The sequence below is a fragment of the Callithrix jacchus genome, chromosome 6 (assembly GCF_049354715.1).
Source record: "Callithrix jacchus isolate 240 chromosome 6, calJac240_pri, whole genome shotgun sequence".
NCBI classification, from domain to species: Eukaryota; Metazoa; Chordata; class Mammalia; order Primates; family Cebidae; genus Callithrix; species Callithrix jacchus.
Genome location: NC_133507.1, coordinates 129,887,105 through 129,912,996, shown reverse-complemented (window position 1 = coordinate 129,912,996; position 25,892 = coordinate 129,887,105). Strand labels below are relative to the sequence as shown.

General features: G+C 37.7%; 1 protein-coding gene across 2 annotated transcripts in view; it reads right to left on the bottom strand.

Moving 5' to 3' along the window:
• The window catches only part of PTH2R (parathyroid hormone 2 receptor), a 105,239-nt gene extending 84,398 nt beyond the window's left edge, over positions 1–20,841 (bottom strand). For both annotated transcript variants that reach the window (XM_035305514.3, XM_035305515.3), the window contains exons 1-2: positions 20,503–20,841; positions 2,455–2,557 (exon numbers count right to left, since the gene is read on the bottom strand). In XM_035305514.3, coding sequence (XP_035161405.1) covers positions 2,455–2,557; positions 20,503–20,577 — 178 coding nt within the window. In that variant the 5' untranslated portion in view covers positions 20,578–20,841. The remainder of the gene's footprint in view (positions 1–2,454; positions 2,558–20,502) is intronic.
• Positions 20,842–25,892: the final 5,051 nt, after the last annotated feature.

Here is a 25,892-nt window from a genome sequence, read left to right as displayed (position 1 = left end):
ATCATTCTCAGCAAACTGACACAAGAACAGAAAACCAAACACCACATGTTCTTATAGGCTGGTGTTGAACAATGAGAACACGTGGACACAGGGAGGGGAGCATCACACACTGCGGTCAGTTGGGGGTGGCTAGGGAAGGAACAGCATGGGGTGGGGATGGTGGGGAGGGATAACGAGGGGAGAAATACCAGATATAGGTGCTAGGGGATGAAGGCAACAAACCACTTTGCCATGTATGTACCTATACAACAATCCTGCATGATCTGCACATGTACCCCAGAACCTAAAGTACAATATATATATGAGAAAATTTTCTAGAATAACCACTAAAAGAATTAAATATAATACATATCTTCAATACTCAGTGGGGTGGCAGGGGATGGAATAAAATGAGAAAAAGGTCTCAATCAATCCAAAAAAGAGTTGGAGCTGCAGAAGTGGGAAACAGAAGAAGAGCTAATAAAATAGAAAGCCCAAATAAGATATTAGAATTAAACTCAAATACTGTATATTAGTAATTACAATTAATGTAATTGAGCTAAATTCTTCAGTTACTAGACAAAGATTATCAGAATGCATAACTCTATGGGTGTCCTGTTTGTAAAAGATACTCCTGAAATCTAAGTATACAGAACATTTAATAAAAGAATGGAAACCTGAGTTGTTAAAATGTAATAAGTACAGAGTGTCAATTTTAGATGGAAAATTTCTGGAGATTGATTGCACAACAACGTGAATATACTAAACACTACTGAAAAGTACAATTTAAAAAATTTTAATAGTAAATTTAATGTTATGTATGTTTTATCACAATTAAAACATTTTTTAAATGACTGGAAAAGATATACAAGGCAGGTACTAACCAAGAAAGAAGAAAACAAGTGTTATTTGTTAAATTTTCTTAATATAATAATTTTAAGTTGTACATATTTTTTAAATATGAAGGAAACATATCCTAGAGATAAAGAGGGCTACTTCTTATGTATAAAAGTTTTAATTCAACAGGAAATGTAATATTTCTAAACTTAAATATACCTCATATATTTTCAAAATATCTGAAGTAAAACTATCTGATAAATTTTTCAATGAAAAGTTGAAAACTTATCATCATAGTAGCATATTTTAAGATATATATATCAGGAAATAATAGGTCAAGCACATTTTTTAACACTTTTACTTTTATTGTACATACTTCATGTTATACTCTACATTGTTCACTCTTCTAGGTGAGATGATAAATGAAATATAGAGGAATGTTATTTTTAAAATACCCAAAACCTTTCAAGTTTTTGCTCATTAATTTCACCAGATGCTCTGAAATAATTTTCATCCATGGGCACAAATCTCATTTCTTCCTTCATAGTACCTACAATATGTACCAATTATAAGTAACTCACCTACGGATGGCAAAAGATGCAAAACAAGAACACAAAAATGGAATGCAAAAGAAAAATAACACATTTACATGGTAGTTTATAAACAAGCAAAGGCCTGAAAAATGAATTTTCGCAACTAAATTCAATTGTTTCCATAAGCCAATGTTGTATTACCTTACCTACAAATCATGTACCAATGGGTCAAGCACATTTAAAAAATCATATGGATGCAGAATATATGAACCACCCAACTAATAAGCTTAATGTAGTGGACACTGTAAAACATTGTACTCAGAAACTAGAGAATATACATACCTTTGAAGACCACATGGAACATTATCAAAATTGACAAGAATATAAGCCATTAGGTTTCAACACATTTTTAAAACTCAGTATCATGCAGACCACATTCTCTGATCATAAACATTGAGAAATCAATCACAATTATTTATTAGTATTTAGAGATGTATGAAGTAGATTTCAAACTGCACATTTTATAACAGAGGGAAAACTTTAAGATCATTTTCTGCTGCATTCATTTGGGAAGGCAGGGAGCAAAGTAAATAACACTCCACTTCCAACTTGAATTTGGAACTAATTAAGAGATTGCATAAAATGTCAGGCAGGAAATAAAATTATCATTTTACTAACAAAAAAGGTTTTATGGAGAACATGGTTTAGGTATATAAATGGGCTTGCTTATGTACTGCTCTAAATTGAGCTTACTACCTAAACTTGCAGGCAATGTCCACAGGGACAGAGCCTGCTCCTCCAAGCTTACTGTATGGTCAAGGGCAAATCTGCCCTCTACAGGCAGACGAATACTGAAGAAAGGACTAAGGAATAGGCTGATGTGCACATGCCCAATTGCTATTCTCAAACTTGCTATCAGGCAAGTGACTCCTTCCACAGAGAGGGAAAAGCATGTGGAGTAGAGATAAAAAGAGTGTTGTTATTCTGCTACACACCCCTCCGCATGGAAATGTGGATTGACTGATAAGGATATCTCTAACACCAAAGAAGGAGGGAAATTTGCTATAGGAGGTACAAGGGGAGTCAATTTTCTTGGCATCTTTACCTCCCTCCTGGAGTTGAGCTGTGATGTTGAGTTCACATTGTACTTTTGCTTTCAGCACAAGGACAATCTGCTCCTCTATAGTAATGGTGCCGTCAGAGTCCAGCTGTAAAAATGAACAAAATACGAACACTTCCATCATGGTTTTTAAAGCCAGGATACAAACTTTCATTACTTTACCTTTTAACCTAATTGAAAATGAGTTTTGATATCAAGCTTTTTGAAATAGACCTTTATCTGAATCAAAATTCAAAATCTATCAATGCATAAGATTTTAAAATAATTTTACTTTTACCTGATTAGTCTTTTTAAAAATCTTATACCAGAAAAAGTAAGAACATTTTAATATAGTTAGTAATTATATTAGAGATAATAGACTAAAAAAAAGAGATATCACATTAAGAAAAAAAAACAAAAAATAATTATATTACAAATAACATACTACAAAAAATAAAAATAATGTACAAAGAAAAAAATAATTTCCTGCAATGATATGCTTCCACCTACTATAATACAAATTATTTAGTACCAAGAGTGGTTGGTTCCAGAGGAACAGGATCTTTAAGAAGAAACAATCTGTATTTATCACCTATAGCTGTGTAACAAAACATACCAAAATATTGCTGTGGTTTAAAACAACAAACATTCATTTGTTTCACAGTTTGGGAGATGCTTAGCTGGGTGGTTCTGGCTCAGAGTCTCTCATGAAGCTACAGTCAAGACTTTGGTCATCCTGATCAATCAGCAATCCTGGCTCCCTGGCTGCCCCCTACCCACCAAGTTACCCTTAAAAACTCCAATCCCCAAATGCTTGGGGAAACTGATTTGAGTAATAATAAAACTCCAGTCTCCAGAAAGAAAAAAAAAGACTTTGGTTATGGATGCTGTCATTTAAAGATTTGTCTAGACTAAAGCGTGTGCCTTCAAAATGGCCTACTCACATAGCTATCAGCAAAGGAGTCTCAGTTCTTCAGTGGTAATTGGGAGGAAGCCTTAACTCCTCACCTCATGGTTCTCTCCAAATGGTGCTTAAGTGTTTTGATAACCTGACAGCTGGTTTCCCACAGAATGAATGATTCCAGAGAGAAAGATGCCTTTGATGACCTACCCTTAGATGTCACTCATGGTCAATTCCACCACATTCTGTTTGTTACAAGTAAGTCACCAACTGTCACTCAAAGGGAGATCAGTTAATCTTCACCTCAAATACCAAAAAAGTTGTAAATATAATCTAAAACAACCATAATTTTCTACATGTGGTCATCAATTTTCTAGAAAAATAATACTATTGTGTTTTCTGCAGATTTAATAACAATAACAGCATCCAGAACTTTGCATTTCTTTTCACTGTCAGGGACTTCAAGACTCTTAAATCAAATTAAATGATAAAACCATTAATTAACCTGAGTGACAGACTTTCAATACTAGAATTCTTTGCAAATACCAAATCATTGATTTCAGGCTGCAAACACACTTATTTTCTAGAACTATTCTTTTAAAAAAGTGGGAAAACAAACCTTTTTAAATTGTGCAATAAGATATTATGGATGAACATTAGAAACAAAAAGATGTTTACATCATTGACCATAGAAAGAATGCTTAGATTATTGATATTTATATTTATTTATTATTGGCTGAGCACAGGGGACTTTAGTGATGATGGTACATGACAAGGTGGGGCTCCCTAGGCCACTCCCTCTTGAAGGGGTCTGCATGGAGACTGTGAGGAGAGGAGATGCTCAGTGTGGTGGGTAACTGATTGTGGCAAGGACTCCCCAGCAGTGAGGGCCTCTATCTTCCTCTTGTGATATTGCTGGGGCTGGTGGTCCAGTGTTCTTACTCTTTGGAGGCCATGAGGTCCACCACCCTGTTGCTGTAGCCAAATTCATTGTCTTACCAGGAAATGACCTTGGCAAAATAGGCGTTGAGGGCAATGCCAGTCCCAGCATTGAAGGTAGAAGAGTGGGTGTCACTGTTAAAGTTGGAGGAGACAATCTGATGCTCAGTATAGCTCAAAATGCCCTTGAGGTAGCCTCTGTTGCCTGCTTCACCACCTTCTTGATGTCATCATATTTGGCAGCTGTTTCTACATGGCAACTCAAGTCCATGACTGACACATAAGCAGTGGGGACATGGAAGGCCATGCCAGTGAGCTTCCTGTTCAGCTCAGGGATGACCTTGCCCACAGCCTCGGCAGTGCCAGTAGAGGCAGGGATGATGTTCTGGAGAGCTCTGAGGCTGTCACACCACAGTGTCCCAGAGGGACCATCAACAGTCTTCTGGGTGGCAGTGATGGCATGGACTGTGGTCATGAGTCCTTCCACAATACCAAAGTTGTCATGGCCTTGGCCAGAGGCGGTAAGCAGTTGGTGGTGCACGAGGCATTGCTGACAATCTTGAGGCTGTCATACTTCTTGGGGTTCATACCCATCACAAACATGGGGGCATCAGCAGAGGGGCAGAGATGATGAACCCTTGCTTCCTCCCAGCAAGTGAGTCCTAGCCTTCTCCGTGGTGGTGAAGATGCCAGTGGACTACACCATGTACTCAGTGCTAGCATTGCCCCATTTGATTTGGAAGGATCTTGCTCCTGGAAGATGGTGATTTCCATTGATGACAAGCTTCCCATTCTCAGCCTTGACGATGCCATAGAATTTGCTATGGGTGAAATCATACTGGAACATGTAGACCATGTAGTTGAGGTCAATGAAGGGGTCATTGATGGTGACAATATCCACTTTACCAGAGTTAAAAGCAGCCCTGGTGACCAGACACACAATATGACCAAATCCACTAACTCTAGCCTTCACCTTCCCCATGGTGTCTCAGGGATGCAGCTGGTGGTATGAGAGAAGATGTGGCTGTCACAGACAGAGGAGCAGAGAGCCAATAATTATGACTTTAAATGACACATAAAAAGATAGACTTGTAGGTTAAACTGAAATTAAAGATACAAGAAGAAAATCTACCATAAGAATTTGTTTTAGCATCAAAAAATTATATTCCTGAAAATAAGTATATTATTTTCAAGATATTTATAGCACAAAGAGAAGCCCAGTGAATAGTCAGATATATAGTTTTGGAGATTTCTGGATTATATTCATAGCTCAATGCCCATATTTACTTTAATGATTTTTTTTAGGGAATGAGAGAATAAGCAAAAACTAACTTTGGGAATTGAAATACATATCATAATATATGTATTTATCAATATAATACCACACAGATTCTGAGTTATAAGTAGACATACTAAAAGTGAACCTAAAATCCCACATATCAAACAGAGAGAATGAACTAGAAACCGATGAATCATGGGAGTGGGCACAGAAGGAAAAATTGACTCCTTCCAATTCGTCCTCTAGAAATAGGCACCAATGAAGTTTTGTTTTGTTATGATTTGTTTTGTTTGTTTTGTTTTGTTTTGTGTTTTCCTGGCTTTTTTTTTTTTTTTTTCAGTAAACCCATTACTTTCTTTTACGCCAATCCTAGAAAACACTGGGTAAATTGTGGCCAAATTTTAGATGTGTAAATTTGACTCAGAGAATTTGACTTCAATTATCAAACATGAATATTTCAAATCACCCCTTCTACCATTTTTACTTGAAAATATTCTTTTTTATTTTTTTCTGTGCATATGCAGCCTTTTTATTGGGATAACCTTCTCAGGAACCTAAGTATCTTATAAACTATGGCTTCTAAAGATATTTTGTTTTAAAAAAATCTGATCAGTTTAGCCAGGAGCAAGAATAATCATTATGTGCTAAATTATGATCTGTTAAATTGATCTTTAGTCATTGCATTAGCCCATTGTCACACTGCTATGAATAAATATCCAAGACTGGGTAAGGAAAGAGATTTGACTCAATGTTCTGCATTGCTGGGGAAGCCTCAAGAAACTTACAATCATGGCAGAAGGCAAAGGAGAAGGAGGCACCTTCTTCACTAGGCAGCAGGACGAAGTGAGTGCAAGCAGAGGAAATGCCAGATGCTTATAAAACCATCAGATCTCATGAGATTTACTCACTCTCAAAACAGCATGGGGAAAACCTCCCCCACGATCTGATTACCTCCATTTGTTCCCACCCTTGACATGTGGGGATTATGGGGATTACAATTCTGGATGAGATTTTGGGTGGGGCATGGCCAAACCAAATCAGTCATTTCCAGTAAGAGCAAATAAGTATTTGTTTTTTTGTATTGCTTGCTTTTATTCTTTATATTGCTTTTATCTTATAGATACAAGTGTTCTTTAACATAGAATGACATTAAAATGATAGTGTACTTCAAAGGGAGAGCAGTTTACATTTTCAATGTCTATTACTCCAAAAGCAACAATTGCACCCAAAACAAAATGTTACATTTCGAAAAATAGATATTAGTAACTTTCCTTGGACAAGTGATCATTTATGATTTGAAATAAAATGTTGAATTCCAATCTGTCACATATTTGATAGCTAAAAGAAGCCCTAATTTGGTAATTTGTACTTTATTAAAAGTCCCTAAAGTTGTTAATATAGATATCAATTTTAATGTCAAGATATGAAAATCTTCATAACTAACCCAATATTCACATATATTCCATTTGTAAGTAACCATAAATCTATAAGTTAGATTAATTTAAGAGGTATTCTGGAACTTCCACTTCCAGCGTGATAGAGTTGATGTGCTTTCCCCAATTCCTCTCAGTAAACATAAACAAAAGTCATAGGTATTATATATAAAATGAATATAACAAGATTCTAAAAGGCAGAGAGAAGATAGCAGAGCCGGTCACAGATCCTGGAAAACAACATGGTGGTAAATTCCCTGGGTTTTCTTTCTGCTTTATATGCCCCCAACTTGGAGCAAAAGAAGCTGGAAACTCTGGAACACCAACAGGCACAGGTAAAAAATTTAAAAGTCTCAAGAGAAGCCTCATCTCTAGCTAAGAAAGAAAAAAGACAACCACAAAACCACAGAAAAAGCTGCAGCTCACAACTGGGACTTAGCCTGGGAGGGTTCTTGATTCTGCTTAGGAAAGAATTCAAAGGCAAGCTGGTGGTGACAGCAACTTCTATCGAACTGATGGTTTACAGCAGGAGGAGAGGTACTGTTCCTTGCAGAGCAGGGGTAGGCAGTCTGCCCAGAGTAGCAGCTCAGAGGCAGTTCTACAGTCATATTTATACCTACTTATATGTAAATTAAGGGGTAGATTATATAGAAATTTCTTTTAAAAAGAGTGGTAACTTCTGGGTCATTGGGTCATTGCTGTGAAAAAGGGCGGTAACTTTTAGTGTTGCCATGTCAATGGTAAACTGGCATGACACACTGGAGGATGTGTCTTATGGAAAGCTGCTTGTACCCTGTCCCTGCTTTAGCTAGTCCTCAATTTGTTCCAGTCTCTGAGGCCCACCTCCTACCTCAGTATCTCGAGTTCAGCTTTTTATTCCATCTCATTACATGTGATTTGCAGGTCATGAATCATTGCCTCCACAATGATGTACTTTCCTTTAAAAGGCACATCTTTTTGCTTTGCTTAATGTAGTGACTCTCTCACTCACCTTTTTTTCAGTTCCTATAGATTTTTTTTTCCAGTTCTGGCTCTACTATTACTGTGGTCTGATTCTGAAAATGTTTGTCTAAAAGCCTAAGAAAATGACATTTCCTCCAATATAACTTGAGCCTGTACTCTTGGCTTGTCTTGATGTGTCTAAATTGTTTTGGCTAACTGGGAAATTTTAAATGATTTCACTTTTACTGAAAGCCATACATTCCCCTGCTCAAGGTACTGGTTTTCTTGTTTACATTATTCCTCTATGATACGGTGTACACTCATAACCTTAGATACACACTCTTCTAGTGTCTAACTGAATTCAAGTATCTTGTCATCAGCTGCAACTTCCAGGTTATCTAAACAGTCTTTCCCTAAAGAGCAGAAGTCATACTAATAGAGTTTTTCTCTTTATCTTTTAAGTAATCAGTCTAAGAAATAGAGATTTTGTGTTTTAAGATAGTTTCTTTTGCTTTGTGCTGTCTTTACTAGGTTTGACTACATGGAAAAACTGTCATCTCTAATACAGGTCTAAATTTTTTTCTTTCATTATGCAACTTCTTGTATTTGGTTTTGAAGTCTTTTAATTATCATTTGGACTAAATAAATGACTATTATTTTTCAATGACATGTGCTTCTACTTTGATTAAATGTTTTAAATCTGTTAACATCTTTACAATCTTCCCCAAATTCAAATTCTAAGTTCTTTTAACCTAAAATTGACTTTGGGATTTTTCCAGCCAAGCCCCTTGATATGTTGGATTATATGAGAAGCTACATCAAATAATAAAGTGATACTAAATCTTCTTTAAGCTATGTTTATATTAGTATGTTATTGATGTGAACATTCTAAAGATCATATAAAATTTATAAAGGTCAGATGGTCCTGGTGTGGTACTACCAGTTATAATTCTGGTCATTACCTCAAATTGATGAATGCAATAGAAGCAACTGAATTTCTTCATCAGTTGCTAAAATCTGATCAGATTTTAACTACAGCTATTGTAAGTTGTTATTATCTACAGCAGCAGTCTCCAGCCATTTTGGCACCAAAGACCACTTTCATGGAAAGCAATTTTTCCATGGACTATGGTGGGGGATGGCTTCTGGATGATTCAAGCACATTATATTTATTGTGCACTTTATTTCTATTATTATTACATTGTAATACATAAGGAAATAATCAGACAACTCACTGTAACATAGAATCAGTGAGAGCCCTAAGTTTGTTTTCCTACAACTAGATAGTCCCCATCTTGGGATGATGGGAGACAATGACAGATCATCAGACATTAGTTTCTTATAAGGAACATATAACCTAGATCCCTTACATGCACAGTTCACAATAGGGTTTACACTCCTAGGAGAAATAGTGCCACTGCTGATCAGACAGGAGGCAGAGCTTAGGCAGTAATGAGAGCTATGTACAGGAGGCAGAGCTTAGGCGGTAAGGTAGCTGTATATACAGATGAAACATCGCTTGCTAGCCTGCCACTTACCTCCTGCCATGTGGCCCAGTCCTAACAGGCCACAGACCAGTAACAATCCATAGCCCAGGGGTTGGAGACCTCTGATCTACAGTGTTAATTCTTGACTTTTGCAATCAGATTAATAAAAAAGACCTAAAAAGTACCCTTCAGTACAGGTTTCCAATAACTTTGAGATTGAAGAACTAAATAAAAATTTCTAAAACTCTAATGAAAAAACTAATGGGTTCATGAAACTGCAAATAAAGATCAAGCAGAACAAAATAATTATATAAGATTCAATAATTCATAAAAATTATAACTTTTATAACTTTCATTTGAGACTTTATGAATTCTTAAATGTTTTGTTTTTCTGGTTTAAGAAAACTTTCTTTCTTAAGCTATCTATAATTTACAGCCATTTGGAAAAGTATACTTTTATTAACAAAGGTAAAAACATTTACTTTTTCTTTTGACTCAATCTCTCCAAAATTCAGAAACTATTCCTATTTTTTATTTTATGACAATATAGTTACTTACATAAGTTCCATAAAAATCTGTTTTCTTTATTACAGGATACAATTAGAAATATTAATCATATTACCAAGGTTTGACAAAGATGTCATATTTAAAATTATTTATAGGTACTGCAGATAAAATCTGAAGTCTGATTTGATTTGGCTTCCTTTCCTTAAAAGATTTTTTTAAGTCTGATCTGAGATTAAATCACTGCTCTTCCTATACTTATCTAAATAATTAGGCCAAATCTGATCAAACTATATTTATTTTACAAACAAATTAATCTTACTCTGACTATCTTTGATAAAAATTGGGGTGATTATGATACACCTTTTATTAGATTATAGCATTGTTTCTGAATTCTTGTTATCTACATGTAGACTGGACTGAATTCTAAATTCTCCTAGGTTCTGCCAATATCTGGCTACAATTCTCCAACTAAGAATAGGAGCCACTCTGTTCCTAAGGCCCTATAAGTTGAAATCAAATGAATTTCAAGGGAAAAATGTTGTACCTGGCGTGTGGACTGCACAGAGAGCTCACCAAGCCCAATGCCATAATCAGAGACATTAAAACTGCAAAACTGATGACAGTAGACAGCTCTTCCCAAGATCATTGGAACAAGACTCCATATTACAATGAGACTCTTACCCCTCTTAATTCCTACCTTTTTCACTTGAGAGAATAATGCCATAATTAAAATTTCACAATTAGTAACTATTATGGGTAATTTGACAGAATGTGACCTAAGAAATCCTTTAGTCCACCTACTGAGTAACTTTAACAACATCCCCAACATAGCTTTTTGGGTAGTGGTCCCATTCATAAAGTTGGCACTCTCTGCTCTAATTCAACCCAGCCATGGAATGCTATTCAATGGCTACAACTGGTCTCACCCACTTCCCCCACGGTCTTTCAATTTGCTTAGTTTGTTGCCCTCAGGCTTGGCCTCTTGGTTCAATGCCATTGTACAAAATAAATTTGTTATGCTCCTGTTGGTTTTACTCTGTATTATTTCCTTTAAACATTGGACCTAACTGTGGCCTGTCCCAATTCTATAGAAACAACACTCCTAATAGAAGAATGCTGGCCCAGTGATTCAAATGATGACGAATACTTACAGAACCAACAAAATTGAATGTGAACAGTGGACTCCGGGAAGATTTAGCCTGAAAGCCACTTTCTCCAGGTCGAGCTTGTTGCTCAAATGTGGCTGAAAGTGTTTTAATGCTGATTCCTAGTCGCCAATCACTTCTCCCCAGTGTGAGACCAGACCAACAATCCAGGACAGGTGCAACTTGGCACCAAGGGACAATCAAAAGCAACCCACAGGAGAGTCGATCAGTGATGCTTTCAGAGAAATGTGAAAGTTGTAAGATTCAAACTAGAGTAACTTGTGTCAAGTCTTGGCAAGTGGAGCAGGGCAGAACCATGAAGGCAGGGCTCTCACAAATGATTTGCTGGATAACAAGAACTATCGCAAGAAATTTTTCCAAACCACAGTTTACTACATGAATCCATTTACACAAGGGCAGCTAGCAACACAAGAACAGCTAACCAATTATACAAGAACATTTGCCTGACATGCTGTCTTACAAACCCAACCCAAAATTACAGGGGACCCCTACAACCTCCCAGTTTAAGAGCAAAGTAAAGAATTAAAGCATTCCCCCTCACAGGCCTGTAACAAGGCTTCTGGACACGCCCACCTTTTCTCCACAACCTGCCTGTGAGGAGCCTGGTCTTCCACCCCTCCTGACAGTAGCATGTTACCCCTCTACTTCTCTGCTGGTGGAGTATCAGAGAAGACCTAGTGGAGAGTCAGCCTAGCAGTAAGAAGGCTACTCCCATTGTAGTGTCAGTGGAGGCCACATGAGGAGCAGAACTCATACCCCCAGCCATCAGGAACATGGAGCAGCCCACCATAGGTGTCAAGGATAGCTGACTGGGGAACCAAAAAGTCTACTTCCATGAGCAGTAATAAGGTGATAACTCCACTTCCCCAACTATATTAGTACTAGATAAAGTAGAGCAAACAAAATTACCAGAGACTAAAAGAGAGACATTATATAATAATACAAGGGTCACTCCATCAAGGAAACATGGCTCTCTAAAATGTATATGCATCAAAAAAAAGGGCTGCAAAATATGTGAAGCAAAAACTGATAGAACTGAAAGAAGAGGCTGGGAACAGTGGCTTACACTTGTAATCCCCGCACTTTGGGAGGCTGAGGCAGGTGGATCACAAGGTCAAGAGATGGAGACCACTCTAGCCAACAAAGTGAAACCCCATCTCTAGTAAAAATACAAAAATTAGCTGGGCATGGTGGCACATGCCTATAGTCCCAGCTACCTGGGAGGCTGAGGCAGGAGCTTCAACCCAGGTATTGGATGTTGCATTGAGCCAAGATCGCACCACAGCACTCCTGCCTGGCATCAGAGCAAGACTACGTCTCAAAAAAAAAAAAAAGAACTGAGAGAAGAGATCAACAAATCTATAATTACAATTGGAAACTTCAATCCCCCTCTCTCAACAACTGATGGAACAACTAGACAGAAAATCAGCAAGGACAAAGAACATGGAACTCAACAATGCCATCAACCAACAAGATCTAATAGACATTTCCTGAACACTTCATACTCCAAAGTAATGGAGAATAAACTTTCCTTCCAAATGCATATAGAACAAATACCAAGGTAGACCATATCCTAAATTGTGAAACAAATCTCAACAATTTTAAAAGAATTGCAAGCATACAGAGTGTGTTCTTAGACCACAATGGAATCAAACTGGAAATCAGTAACAGAAAGATAATGAAACTCTCCAAATGCTTAGAAACCAAACACATATCTAAATAAACCATGGGTCAAAAAGAAAGTCTGAAGGGAAATCAAAAATACATTGAACTGAATGAAAATACACAAACATATCAAAATTGGTGGGACAGACCTAAAGCAGTGCTAAGAGAAATGCACAGCACTAAATACATCCATTAGAAAAAAAGAAAAATTTTGCAACAATAATATAATCTCCCACCTCGAGAACCTAGAGAAAAAAGAATAAAATAAAACCAAGCAAGTAGAAAGGACATCATAAAGATAAGAGGAGAAATCAATGAAATTGGAACAGAAAAATAATACAGACTGTCAGTGAAACCAAGAGCTAGTGATTTTAAATTACCAATAATATTGAAAAGCTTCTAGAAAGCCAATAAAGACAAAAAGGAAGAATACACAAATTAAACTATAGAAATAAAAAAGAGATAGTGGTTGCTAGGAGTTGAGGAGGAGTGGGAAGTGCAAAGGAAGAGGGTTTGTGTATAAAGAACATCAGAAGAGATCCTTCTGGGAAGAAAATGTTCTGTATCTTAACTGTTATCAATGTTATTATCTTGGTTGTGATATTTTACTGTAGTTTTATAAGATGTTATCATCTTACAAGTGATAAAGGGGAAACTGGGTAAAGGATACACGTGTTCTCTCTTATTAGTTCTTACAACTGCATGTGAATTTACAATTATCACTAAAAAAATTATTTTTTAAAAAGAAGCATTCTTCTCTCACTTAAAAAACACAAAACATTACCTAATTCTAGTAAATGAAAATCTACCGCAAGGTGCTCATAAGAAAAAAATGTATATAAAAATGTTTTAGATATAATTATTTTATAATTTTACAAAAAATCTTTCTTTCCTAAAGTGAAGTCTCCTTAATGAATATAATGTCCTCTTAGAAAGTTATTATAATATTTATACATTAAGTTTTACTTTAATTTGGAAAGGATTAAAATGATATATTTTTAAAAAATGAATTCCCTTCTAGGCTAGTGTGATGGTTAACTTTATGTAGCAATTTCAGTGGGCATAGGTGCCCAGATTACATTTGTTTCCAGTGTGTCTGTGTGTCTGTTTTCATCCAAGATGAGCATCTGAATCAGTAGACTCAGCAAAGCAGATTACCCTCCTGCAATGTAACTGGGCCTCATCTAATTTGTTGAAGGTTTCAATAGAACAAAAGGCAGAGGAAGAAGAAATCTGCACCCTTTTTTCCCCTGCCTGGCGACAATTCATCTCATCTTCTCTGGCCCTCAGACTGAGATTTACGCCATCACTTTATAATTCCTGAGCACTGAATCTTTTTACACTCTCATTCCTTAATGCATAATTTTTCTTTCTGTTCATCAGTGACACTTGACAGTGTCAAATGCTGTCTCTTGGTAAGGTTGGCTCTTGGAGTTTCTGTAATCATGACTTCTCTGTAGCTGTGCCTGAAATTGCTAGACTAGCATCACATGGGGAAAATGTACTATGATAACAATACTCCAAGATGAACGGAGGACCACTCTCTCAAGAGTCAAGTGGTAGCTCTCTATCATTTGTAATATAATTTAATGAGTTCAAATTGCCAGTCTTCTATATTGCTTATAAACATTCTGTGTGTGTGTGTGTGTGTGTGTGTGTCACTTTTTAAACAAACAAGGGTGAAATAACTACATCTGTGTTTATATTTCATATGATCAAATGAATTATGGAGAAAGAGGTGGAAGGATACACAGTATTATCTGAGTGGGATTGAGAGGAGATGGGACAGTGGTGAGAGAGAAAGAGAATGAGTTCATAAGACAGGAAAATAGTCATAGGAAAATAGAAAAAAATGGATTGTATAATGTCAAGTGAATATATATTATTAATATATTAATAATTTATTGCATGTTTTAATATATATTAGTCTATGTATAAAATTTCATATATGACATAATTGAAAGTATGTATTAATTGAATAGGCATATAGGCAAAGACTAAATGGAAATTTGGGTAGTTTTTACTTTTGATCCCTGTTATGTGTATATAGTAAAAATGTTCTTTTTAAAGCTATCACTGTTGATAACCTGAAAAAACCTGAATCGCTGATATGCTGGAACTCAAAATCCTGTATTCTTAACATATGACAAAATGATAAAATGAGACCCAGAATTTAGCCACTTATCTGTGGCCACCAGCTAATTTATAGTAAAACATGAACTAGAAGCCGGGTGTCCTATCTCCCAGTACAGTGTCCTCACATAGCATGACCTCTCCTTTCAAGGCTATTCTATGGCAGCTCTATCCAGTGATGGAGTTCATTTCATGGGGATATGAAATCAACCAATGACTATCACTTTAGAAATAGTGTTGACCTGTTTTGAGCATGACAAATCATCAAGAAGATCATTTCCTGACAGCAACTGGCAGCGAGAATCTGAGGTTACAGAAAATCAGGCCAAAGGCCAAATTCTGGATCTACACATAATAGCAACAGTGGCCAATGTTCTATTCATTTCTAACTAGTGTCACTCCCTCTAGGGAACACATCTGTCATGAAGCACAGCTGTGTGATCCTGGGAGACAGTAACAACTGGGAAAAGTAAAGTGGTAATATCCATCAGCAAGAAGGAAACAAATTTTAAGCAAAAGGAAAGAGGAAGATAGATATTAATCAAGTACTTATATTAATAAATATAATATCATAACAGTTATTGGTGTTATGAAGAAAATGTCCAATTGCTATCAGGAAAAAAGGTGGGTCCTGAAGGAGAAGTGGTAAGAAATAAAAAGGAAGATAAATCAGCCTCACAAAATTCTCACACACATACACACCCCCATTTTAAAGCCTTCAGGAGTTCCCACTAATGCTTAGAAATAATCTAATAATCATTCCATTAAAAATAATTTGACCTATCTGCTAATATAAGAGGAAAGAGCTGATATCTTTTGTTACCAGGCACCTTAAAGTTTTTTTATGTGTGTATATTTTTAAATTTAAGATTCACATTCTATGAGTAGATGTTACTATAATGCTTATTCTATGAGTAAGTCCTATTTTACAGGGAAACCAATGGAGACTCTAAGAAGTGAAATTAACTGCCTAAAGTCACATAGCTGTTTAAAAGTTTTATGAATAACCCAGAGAAAAGACAAAAACAAAACAGAGGGGAAAGAAAGGACAAGATGGTTTCTAGCAGATGGCAAAACCAATTGAAGCTCAAGACAGGAAAATAAATGAGGTGCATGAATGCTGGTTGAAAATATTTTCTTCTGTCACAAAGAATTGAGGAAGCCCTGGGAAAATGAAATCTGCTCTCTGTGCAATGGCAAGAAAAAGCCACACCTGGGACCCTTCCATCTCACTGCTTCTGGTCTATCAGGGCTGAAGAGACTACTCACAATCAATGCAGCCACCGAGAAACCCCATCCCTCAGGGATTCAAGGCTTCCTTAAAACTAGAAGACAAATGGAACCAGCCCTGGTTGTCAGCCGAAAAGGATGAGAAAAAAACAACTCTCTTATCTTTAACTAAAATAGTGTTTGTGGCAGTAAACACAGTATAGAGATAATCAACAATCGAGTTTCCATTTGATTTTGCCAAAGACAGCTCCTAGTTCCCACTTTGGAGACACTGCCTATATTCTTAGGACTCAGAGCAATCTCAGCTCACTGCAACCTCTGCCTCCCAGGTTCAAGTGATCCTCCCACTTCAGCCTCCCAAGTAGCTGGGACTACGGGCATGTGTCACCATGTCCAGTTAATTTTTGTATTTTTAGTAGAGACGGTGTTACACCATGTTGACCAGGCTGGTCTTGAACTCCTGACCTCAAGTGATCTCCCCACCTCAGCCTCCCAAAGTGCTGGGATTTCAGGCGTGAGCCCCCATGCCCAGCTGTCATCATTCTTAACTCCACCAGTTATAGCTTTGACAGTTCTGTTTATTATCACCACACTTCCCAATTAACGCCGGGTTGAGATACAGAGTGTAGGCCCACTTGATTTATTGATTTATCCCCTTCTATCTCTGTACCCCACTCCTACTTCTCTACCTCCCTTATACAAGCATTTATGTGACACACACACACCTTTTATCTGAATATGTTCATACGACATTTATTACTTTTAGGTGTATGTATTTTAATGTATGCTAATGATATCATAACACATATCCTATTGTTTCTGTGTCACATGTTATCCTGTATTTATGATCTCATCCATGCTGATTTGTGCACATTTAAACCATTGCTTTTTATTGCTGCACAATACCCCATTATGAACACTCAGATTGTCCCTAATTCTATAACACCACAGAATTACTGCAATTATCATTATAGAGCTGGATGAGAAATTCCTTGGGATAGACTCAGGGGCAGAGATTGCTGGGTCAGAGGACATGTGTATACACGATGTCACTAAGCAGTGCCCAGCTGATCTCCACAATGAGGGTACCAGTAGGAGAGGTGGACCCCAGAGGTAAAAGCCAGAGTATAAATCATGGCTGCTTGTGTGAGTTGAATATATTACCTAACATCTCATAGTCCCATTTTCTCATTTATAAAAGGGTGAACAATTACAGTGCCCATCTCATAAAGTTACTATGAGAATCAAATGACAGAAGAACTTAGCACAGTATTTGGTACTTGGCAAGTAAATAAATAGCATCACTGATTACCACTTTTCACCACCCGGAAAGAGATTTCTGATTTTCTAGTAGATGCTGAATCTTCATACTGGAAGGTCAATAATAGGAGTTCTAAGACCTGGCCATTTTTTTACAGCATGGGACTCCTCTAACAGGTAACCTTTCCCCCAGGATTCTCCACTGAGTTGGACAAAACTTTGTCAGATTTGCTTGCTAGTCTGTTTCCCTGTCCAATTCTTCTCCCTCTCCCTTTCATCTTTGACAAGCATTACCTCCTCCCCTAATAAACCTCTTGCACCCCAATTCCCTCTCAAAGTCTGTTACCAGGAGGATCCACTAACACAGTAAAGAAAACACTGAACATGTTTATATAAAGGTCCTCATTACCATGTGATAATCTGACTATAGAAAATGCATTGCTGGGCTCTGTAATGATGTATGAACGCATGAGTTTTGAACTGTGCATTGAGACAAAAGTATCTATTTGCCAAAGAAAAACCACAGAGATCCTTAAAACAATTGATAAGCACTAGTCCATATCATCTACTTTGTGGTGTGAACCAGTGTTTATTGAATAGTACACATTTACTCTACATAAGTTCACTCTACTTGGATGAGTTCCCTTTTGTTCTCTATCAATATAGAATAATTTTTCAAATATCTATGTTAACTAGGAATATATTCATCATTAACTAGGTACACTAAAAAACTTAATAAAGCCAGACTCATTCTTCATAAATACCTTGTCTCTCATACTTAAGCTAATAATATCAGCAACTGATATTTGACGTAAATAATACCCAGGATGTATTTAGTCTCTATTATACTCCAGGCTAACTAATGGAATTTCAGAGTAGAGAATGACTGTAACCTGAAGTAATAAGCCAAGAATTATAGAATTAAAAGAATCTTGGATCAATATGATTCTTTTGAAGATGAAGAAACTGAAGGTCAGAAAATGTGTCAGTTTATCAATGTAAATCACTTGAATGTAACCTCCAGATTTTGTTTAAAATGTCAAAAATTTGGCAAATGTAATATAATACCACAAACTGTCATTTTATGCAATTCAAAATCTATAGCTATAAATGGAAATCTGTGTAAAGCAATGATTCTCAACCAGGAGTGGTTTTGCCTTCCAAAGTACATATAGCAAAATCCAGAGACATTTTTCGTGGTCTCAGGGGGAGGGGTACTACTGGCATCTAGTAGATAGAAGAGACAGGGATGGCACTAAATACCCTGAGGTATACAAGACAATACCCCACCCCCACCAAAACAGAGTTATTATATATGGCCCAAAATGTCAATCATGCCAAAGTTGGGAAACCCTGGTTTAAAGTTATAATAAAAGTATTTGGTGTCCTGATTGTTTTGTTGAAAGCAAAAGAAAATATTCTGCCCACAATCCCATGGTGATTTCTTTCTTTTCTCTCTCTTTCTCTCTCTCTCTCTCTCTCTCTCTCTCTCTCTCTCTCTCTCTCTCTCCCCCTCTCTCTCTCTCTCCCTCTCCCTCTCTCTCTTATTTAGAGACAGGGTCTCACTTTGTTACCAGGCTGGAGTGCAGTGGCATGATCGTAGCCCAGAGCAGCCTCGAACTCCTGGGCTCAAGAGATCCTCCCTCCTCCCAAAGGTCTGGGATTATAGGCATGAGCCACCACACCAAGCCTTTTTTTTTTATTATTGTACTAAATAATACCTCCCCATTTCCTTATAAAGAATAATCTAGAACACTAAAAAAATAAATGGTTAGAGTTCAGTTGCCTCTTATATACAACAAGATGCCATTTTTAAGCATATTATCTAAATATCTTACAAGTTAGACATGCAGGAAATACAGTAGAGATTACCAGAGTTCTACAATGGTCATGGAAATTTATCACCGAATATTTTCCATGCATTCATATTCCTCTAGTAACTTGATGAATTTTTTCAGGTTTAAGTGTACCCTACTTTCAGGCATCCATTGCTAATTTTATTAGTCAATGTATGACACAGAAATTGTTTAGTTTATTAACAAACTTTATTTATTAACAAAATAAATCTACATGAAGCATCTTGGTCATATTAAGTAAAGCCCTCTGTTAGCATAGCACCTACGGTAGAAATCCCCTTTAAGTTTGAATGTCTCTGGTTATGACTATGACAGGTTTTTAAAGCTGCACTTACAGAATAATTGAAATTTAAACTAGTCATCTGAAAGCTGAGAACACAGTATTAAGTTTAGATGGCATCCATACGTAAATCATTGCTTTAAATTCTCACTGTGAAAGAATTTTTTATTGGGCCTTCATTTGACCGTCTAGGTGCACCCCCTACCGAACTAGAGAGAAAAACCTTGATTTTCCTTAAATTCACCGGGCTCTTGAACTGCATAACATCCAACACTACACGCATCTCTCTAGCTCATCTGAAAAGCTGACTGGAAACCCTGCATTTGATTTGACTCAAAAAAAAAAAAAATGTGTGTATGAATGGTGCCTTGCACATTAAAGAGGCTTTATTATGAAAGATCGCCCAGAAAATCTCTAAATGATACTAGCAGTACAAAAGTGACAGCCACCTCTTCTTAACATTAACAAATGAGCTGTATGTTGATATTTTTATTGTATCTCCTAACGTGAATGGTATGTGATTCTGTATCACAGACAGCCAATTATTCTTTCAGACAGTGATCACAATCGATCCTAGAAGTTTAAACTCTCAAAAGCGATAGTAAATTACCAACAGTCAAAAGTCATTTCAATTAATTAGATGGAGACCACGGAGTTTAAGAGTAAGAAAACTTCCTTCACCTTCCCAGCCTCACACTCCTGATCCTCGGCTCCGCTGTTCGGAAATAACCCCTTACTTTGCGGATGCCATGATGCTGGTCCGAACAGTGCCGGCCCAGGACATCACACCACTAAAGCAGACCTTTGAAGCTCCGCTAAATGCCTGCCTGGACCTGCCGGGTGCGCCTCGGTGCTTGCCGGGCGTGTATGGACGAGTGAACATGAACGAGCTCTGGCGCGCACCCGGCCTCCGCTCGCTAAAGCCTACTTCGCCCGAGGATCCGCGAAGCAGGTGTCGCGGGGCACTGGCTCTTACCTGGGCTCTGGCCAGGAGGCAGCTGCTGAGCATCAGCCAACCCCAGACGTGGAGCGACGCCCCCAGCCCGGCCATGCCCGGAACTGCTGTAGCGAGAAGCAGGGACCCTCCTCCAGAGCCCGGGAGAAGCTTCCAAGTCGCCAACTTGGCTGGCGCGGGGCAAACTTGCGGCCAGGAACGACGCGCAGCTGGGGTGGTCGGGCCCGGGCCACCGGCCGAGGGTGCTTGGGGTCTCGTCGGAGCGCCCGGTTCCTGCTGCGCCGCGGCTCGAGGTTGGTCCTGTCTTCCGGGGAGACTGGCCCAAGTCCTGTACTTGACTCGCAGCCGCGCACCGCCTGCGGCTGGAAGGGGGCGGCTCCCGCGCCAGGCGGATCCGGTTGCGCCCCGCGCGGCTGCGTTCGCGCTCCTCCTCGGAGTCACTGAGTCCCGCAGGCCATGGGAAGGGGTGCCAAGGATCCCACGGCGCTGCTGCCGCCACCCCCTACTCGCATTGCTTCCGCTTCCCTCCACTCCGTCCCGGGTTCCAGGGCCCTCTCTCTCTAGGGACGCCTGGGTCTTCGCGAAATGGTCCAGCGGTTCCCTCCGGTCCTGCATGCGCTGACCATCGGCCCCGGGGAGAGCGGCAGTGTAGCTAAAGGCTCCCAAGGCCAGGCGGGCCGTGCGTCTGGGCTGCTCGCTGGACAGTCGTAAAGCCCTCTAAATGTTCTGATTCATTTTCTCCTAATCATTATAATAATACTTATATATTATATATATATAATTATAATTATACTTATATATATTATATGTATATTTTACATATATATATATATATTTGAGATGGAATCTCTCACCCAGGCTGGAGTGCAGTGGCACCATCTTCATTCACTACAACCTCCATCTCCTGGGTTCAAGCGATTCTCCTACCTCAGCCTCCCCGTGTAGCTGAGACTACAGGCACAGCGCCACCGCCCCCAGCTAATTTTATTTTATTTTATTTTATTTTTTGTATTTTTAGTAGAGACTAGGTTTCACCATTCACCATGTTGGCCAGTCTGGTCTCGAACTCTTGACCTCAGGCGATCCGCCCACCTCAGCTTCCCAAAGTGTTGGGATTACAGGCGTGAGCGACCATGCCCTGCCCAATATTCTTTAACACTTAGTGTGTAGGTGTGTAAACACCTTCATTTGGGACAAAGCCTGTTCCTATATTTTCCTTAGAAGCATAATTATCAGGATGCCTGGGACTGCTTCAGACATTGAGTCTCCCAGGACCTGATACTGTTGGGAAGAGGCAATTCCCACAGATGAAGCACAATAATTCACAATGATCTGAGATTCCTCACAGAATGGCTTCATTTGCTGCCAAAATGAAAACTAGGTTTGCTTATAAAACATATAGATTATTGATTGCCAGTCAGCTCTAAAACATTTAAAGGAGTGACATATTTCTATTTCTACATGTCTGAAAATGTTCACTCCTATCTCTATTTCGATAGTGTTATTTATATCATGTATATGTATTATAAACACTCTCATATGCTTTTTGACAAATAACACTTATTTTCCACTGATTCCATCACTAATTTACGGTTTTTGTTTTGAGTTTTTTTTTTTCTGTTCTTTTTGGGAGGGAGGGTTGAAACTCTTTTTCAAAATAGAACCCTCTATAGTCACTATTATCTAAAATCTTCAATTTGATTACTTGATTAAGAATCAGTACACATTACATTATTCAAGCAAGAAAATAATGGTAATGGTAATAATACTGCTATATAACATTTTTTAAGTGCTACTACATTCAGTTACTATTCTAAGTACTTTCCATGAAATTAACTAATCTTTAACTCTGTGAGATAAGTGCTATTGTTATCCATATTAATAGATAAGGAAATAAACACTCAGTATTTGTCCAAGGTCCAGATATTCCATCACTGTGGCACTGCTAGTCATCTATTCTATTTATGCAATAATATTACAACAAATTTTTATCAGTTCCTTAGGACTCACAAAACCAGGAACACTTTTCTATGCATTTTTTTATTTCATTGTTCTACCTCCCAAAAATTGAGAATAATTCACTGTGCATAATGGCATGGGTTCTGGGCCAAGAGAAATTTCATGCTCCACTTTAGAAGTCTGGCAATGTCTGAGAACATTTTTGGTTGTGTCACAGTTCTGATATGTCACACATGCTATTGGCAGGTGGTGGGAATGGGCTATGGATGCTGCTAAACATCCCACAATTCATAGGACAGCCCCTTAAATCAGAGACTATCTGGCCCAAAATGTCAGTAGTACCACCGTTGAGAAACTCTGCATTACAGCAAAATGGGTACCCAAGACTACTGCTATTTAAGACTACTGCTATACATTCAATCAAATAAGATAAAACCAATTTTTGCTAAACATATGCTATTCACGTGGTCCATTCATACAAACAGGTACAAATCCACAGACTGCAGACTGAAAGTATTGAAACCCTTGAGGATATTAGACTGTAATAAATGAAAAATGTTAGGTAAAGTGAAAAAATACACAAATTGCTGTGATATCAAGATATTTGTGTCTCTGGCCATAAAATATATAATTGCTTATATCATGGGTAAATTAGGAATAATTAATTAGCATTATTTTTACAAGCTAATAACTAAAAAAAAACCTTTATGCAAAGTCAATGAGATGACTTACCTGCCAAATTGCTGCAAATGACATCTTGTCAATACTTAAATCAATGAAAGGCAGGTGACATGTCTTACCATCTCCAATTACAAAAGAAAAATGGAATTTTGATGATAAAAAGACTCAATCCTGAGCCAATCACAGTCCCAATGACATTTTCTGGTTATTTCTGGCAATGTTTGGCTTTGGTTTTTTGGTGGTGTTTATTTATTTGTCCGTTTGTTTTTATCTTTAGCAGGACCACCATGTCACATGATGATCAAGGTATCAGAATGAGCTGTGCTTGTTAAAATGCATATTCCTAGACTCAGGTCATTACTGAATCTCTAATGATTATCCTTGAACATGTATTTATGTAAATAATTGAATATTGTCTCAAAATAAATTTTTAATGAAATGTTTGTTAAAAATATATGTTCAAATTTAATTGTGAATATTTATAAATTGAACACATGGTCTTGGTGAAGTGTTTCCCTACTCTCTTGTCTTGGTTGGTATTATTTTTCAGAGTCTTGAAAATTTAGCAAAGATGGACATATATTATTGTTTTAATTTTTAGTTTATTCATAAGTTTGACTATTTTAGACATTCATTGGTCAATTGTATTACATCCTTTTAAAATATCTTGTTCTTGCCTCTTGAGAGTAGAAAGGCTTTGAATTCTGGCACTGCCATGTGCTAGCTGCATAACCCTGAGCAAATTACACATTGGCCTTTCTTTTTCTTAATTTCCTCAATTGTAAGATGGGAGAAATGAGAGAACCTCCTTTAATCAGCTCCAGATGCTATAACAAAATACCATAAACTGGGTGGCTTATAAACAACAGAAATGTATTTCTCACAGAACTGGAGGCTGGGAAGTCCAAGATCAAGGTGCTGGCAGATTCAGTGTCTGATAAAAGCCTGCTTCCTCATTGACCACTGCTGTCTTTTCATTACAGCCTCACATGGCAGAAGGAATGAAGAATTTTTCTGAGGTGTCTTTTATAAGGGCACTAATCTCAGAGCCTTTTGTGACCAAATCACCTCTCAAAGGCCCTACCTCGTAATACCATCACTTTAACGACTAGAACTTCAACATATTTATTTTGGGGGAATATAAACATTAACCCCTTTGCACTCTCTCAAAATTTTGTTGGAAAAGTTAAGTGAGTAACAAACACAAAGTCCAGGGAAATCCTCAATAATTATTAGCTAGTAGGATCAGTGTTGTTTGAGGATGATGAATATTACTATTATTATTTTTAGTCCTATGATCATAGCCTGTGAATGGGCAAATTACTGAGGCAAGTTTGAATATTCCCTACTTATGTAGAAAAGCACTGTCTATATTTACAATATAAAATATTTTTCTGACATAAATACCAAAATGTTTTTCAACTTCATTTTTGGCCTAATTTATAATATATTGATCAGTGCAGAGGTTTATTTTCTTTTAATTTATGTATCTAAATCTATCAATCTTTTCTTTTATAGTTTCTTCCTCAGCTTTTATGCAGAAAGAAATTGCATACTAAAAATTAGAAAATCTTTTTATCAGATCTTTTTTCTAGTTCTTTTCTACCATTTCATATTTTTTATTGCATTTTAGGTTTTGGGGTACATGTGCAGAACATGCAAGATAGTTGCATAGGTACACACATGGCAGTGTGTTTTGCTGCCTTCCTCCCCTTCACCCACATGTGGCATTATTCCCCATGCTATCCCTCCCCAGTTCCCCCCCTGCTGTCTCTCCCCTAATCCTCCCAATAGACCCCAGTGTGTAGTGCTCCCCTCCCTGTGTCCATGTGTTCTCATTTTTCATCACCCGCCTATGAGTGAGAATATGCAGTATTTCATTTTCTGTTCTTATGTCAGTTTGCTGACAATGATGTTCTCCAGATTCATCCATGTCCCTACAAATGACACAAACTCATCATTTCTGATTGCTGCATAATATTCCATGGTGTATATGTGCCACATTTTCCCATTCCAGTCTATAATCGATGGGAATTTGGGTTGGTTCCAGGTCTTGGCTATTGTAAACAGTGCTGCAATGAACATTCGTGTGAATGTGTCCTTATAGTAGAACAATTAATAGTCCTTTGGATATGTACCCAGTAATGGGATTGCTGGGTCAAATGGAATTTCTATTTCTAGGTCCTTGAGGAATCACCACACTGTCTTCCACAATGGTTGAACTGCTTTACACTCCCACCATCAGTGTAAAAGTGTTTCTATTTCTCCACATCCTCTCCAGCGTCTGTTGTCTCCAGATTTTTTAATGATCGCCATTCTAACTGGCGTGAGATGGTATCACAATGTGGTTTTGATTTGCATCTCTCTAATGACCAGTGATGATGAGCATTTTTTCATATGTTTGTTGGCCTCATGTATGTCTTCTTTTGTAAAGTGTCTGTTCTTTTCCTTTGCCCATTTTTGAATGGGCTTGTTTGTTTTTTTCCTGTATATCTGTTTGAGTTCTTTGTAAATTCTGGATATCAGCCCCTTGTCAGATGGGTAAACTGCAAAAATTTTTTCCCATTCTGTTGGTTGCAGATTCACTCAAGTGACTATTTCTTTTGACGTGCAGAAGCTGTGAAGTTTGATTAGGTCCCATTTGTCTATTTTGTAGCCAATGCCTTTGGTGTTTTAGTCATGAAGTCCTTGCCTACTCCTATGTCCTGAATGGTTTTGCCTAGATTGTGTTCTAGGGTTTTTATGGGGTTAGGTCTTATGTTTAAGTCTTT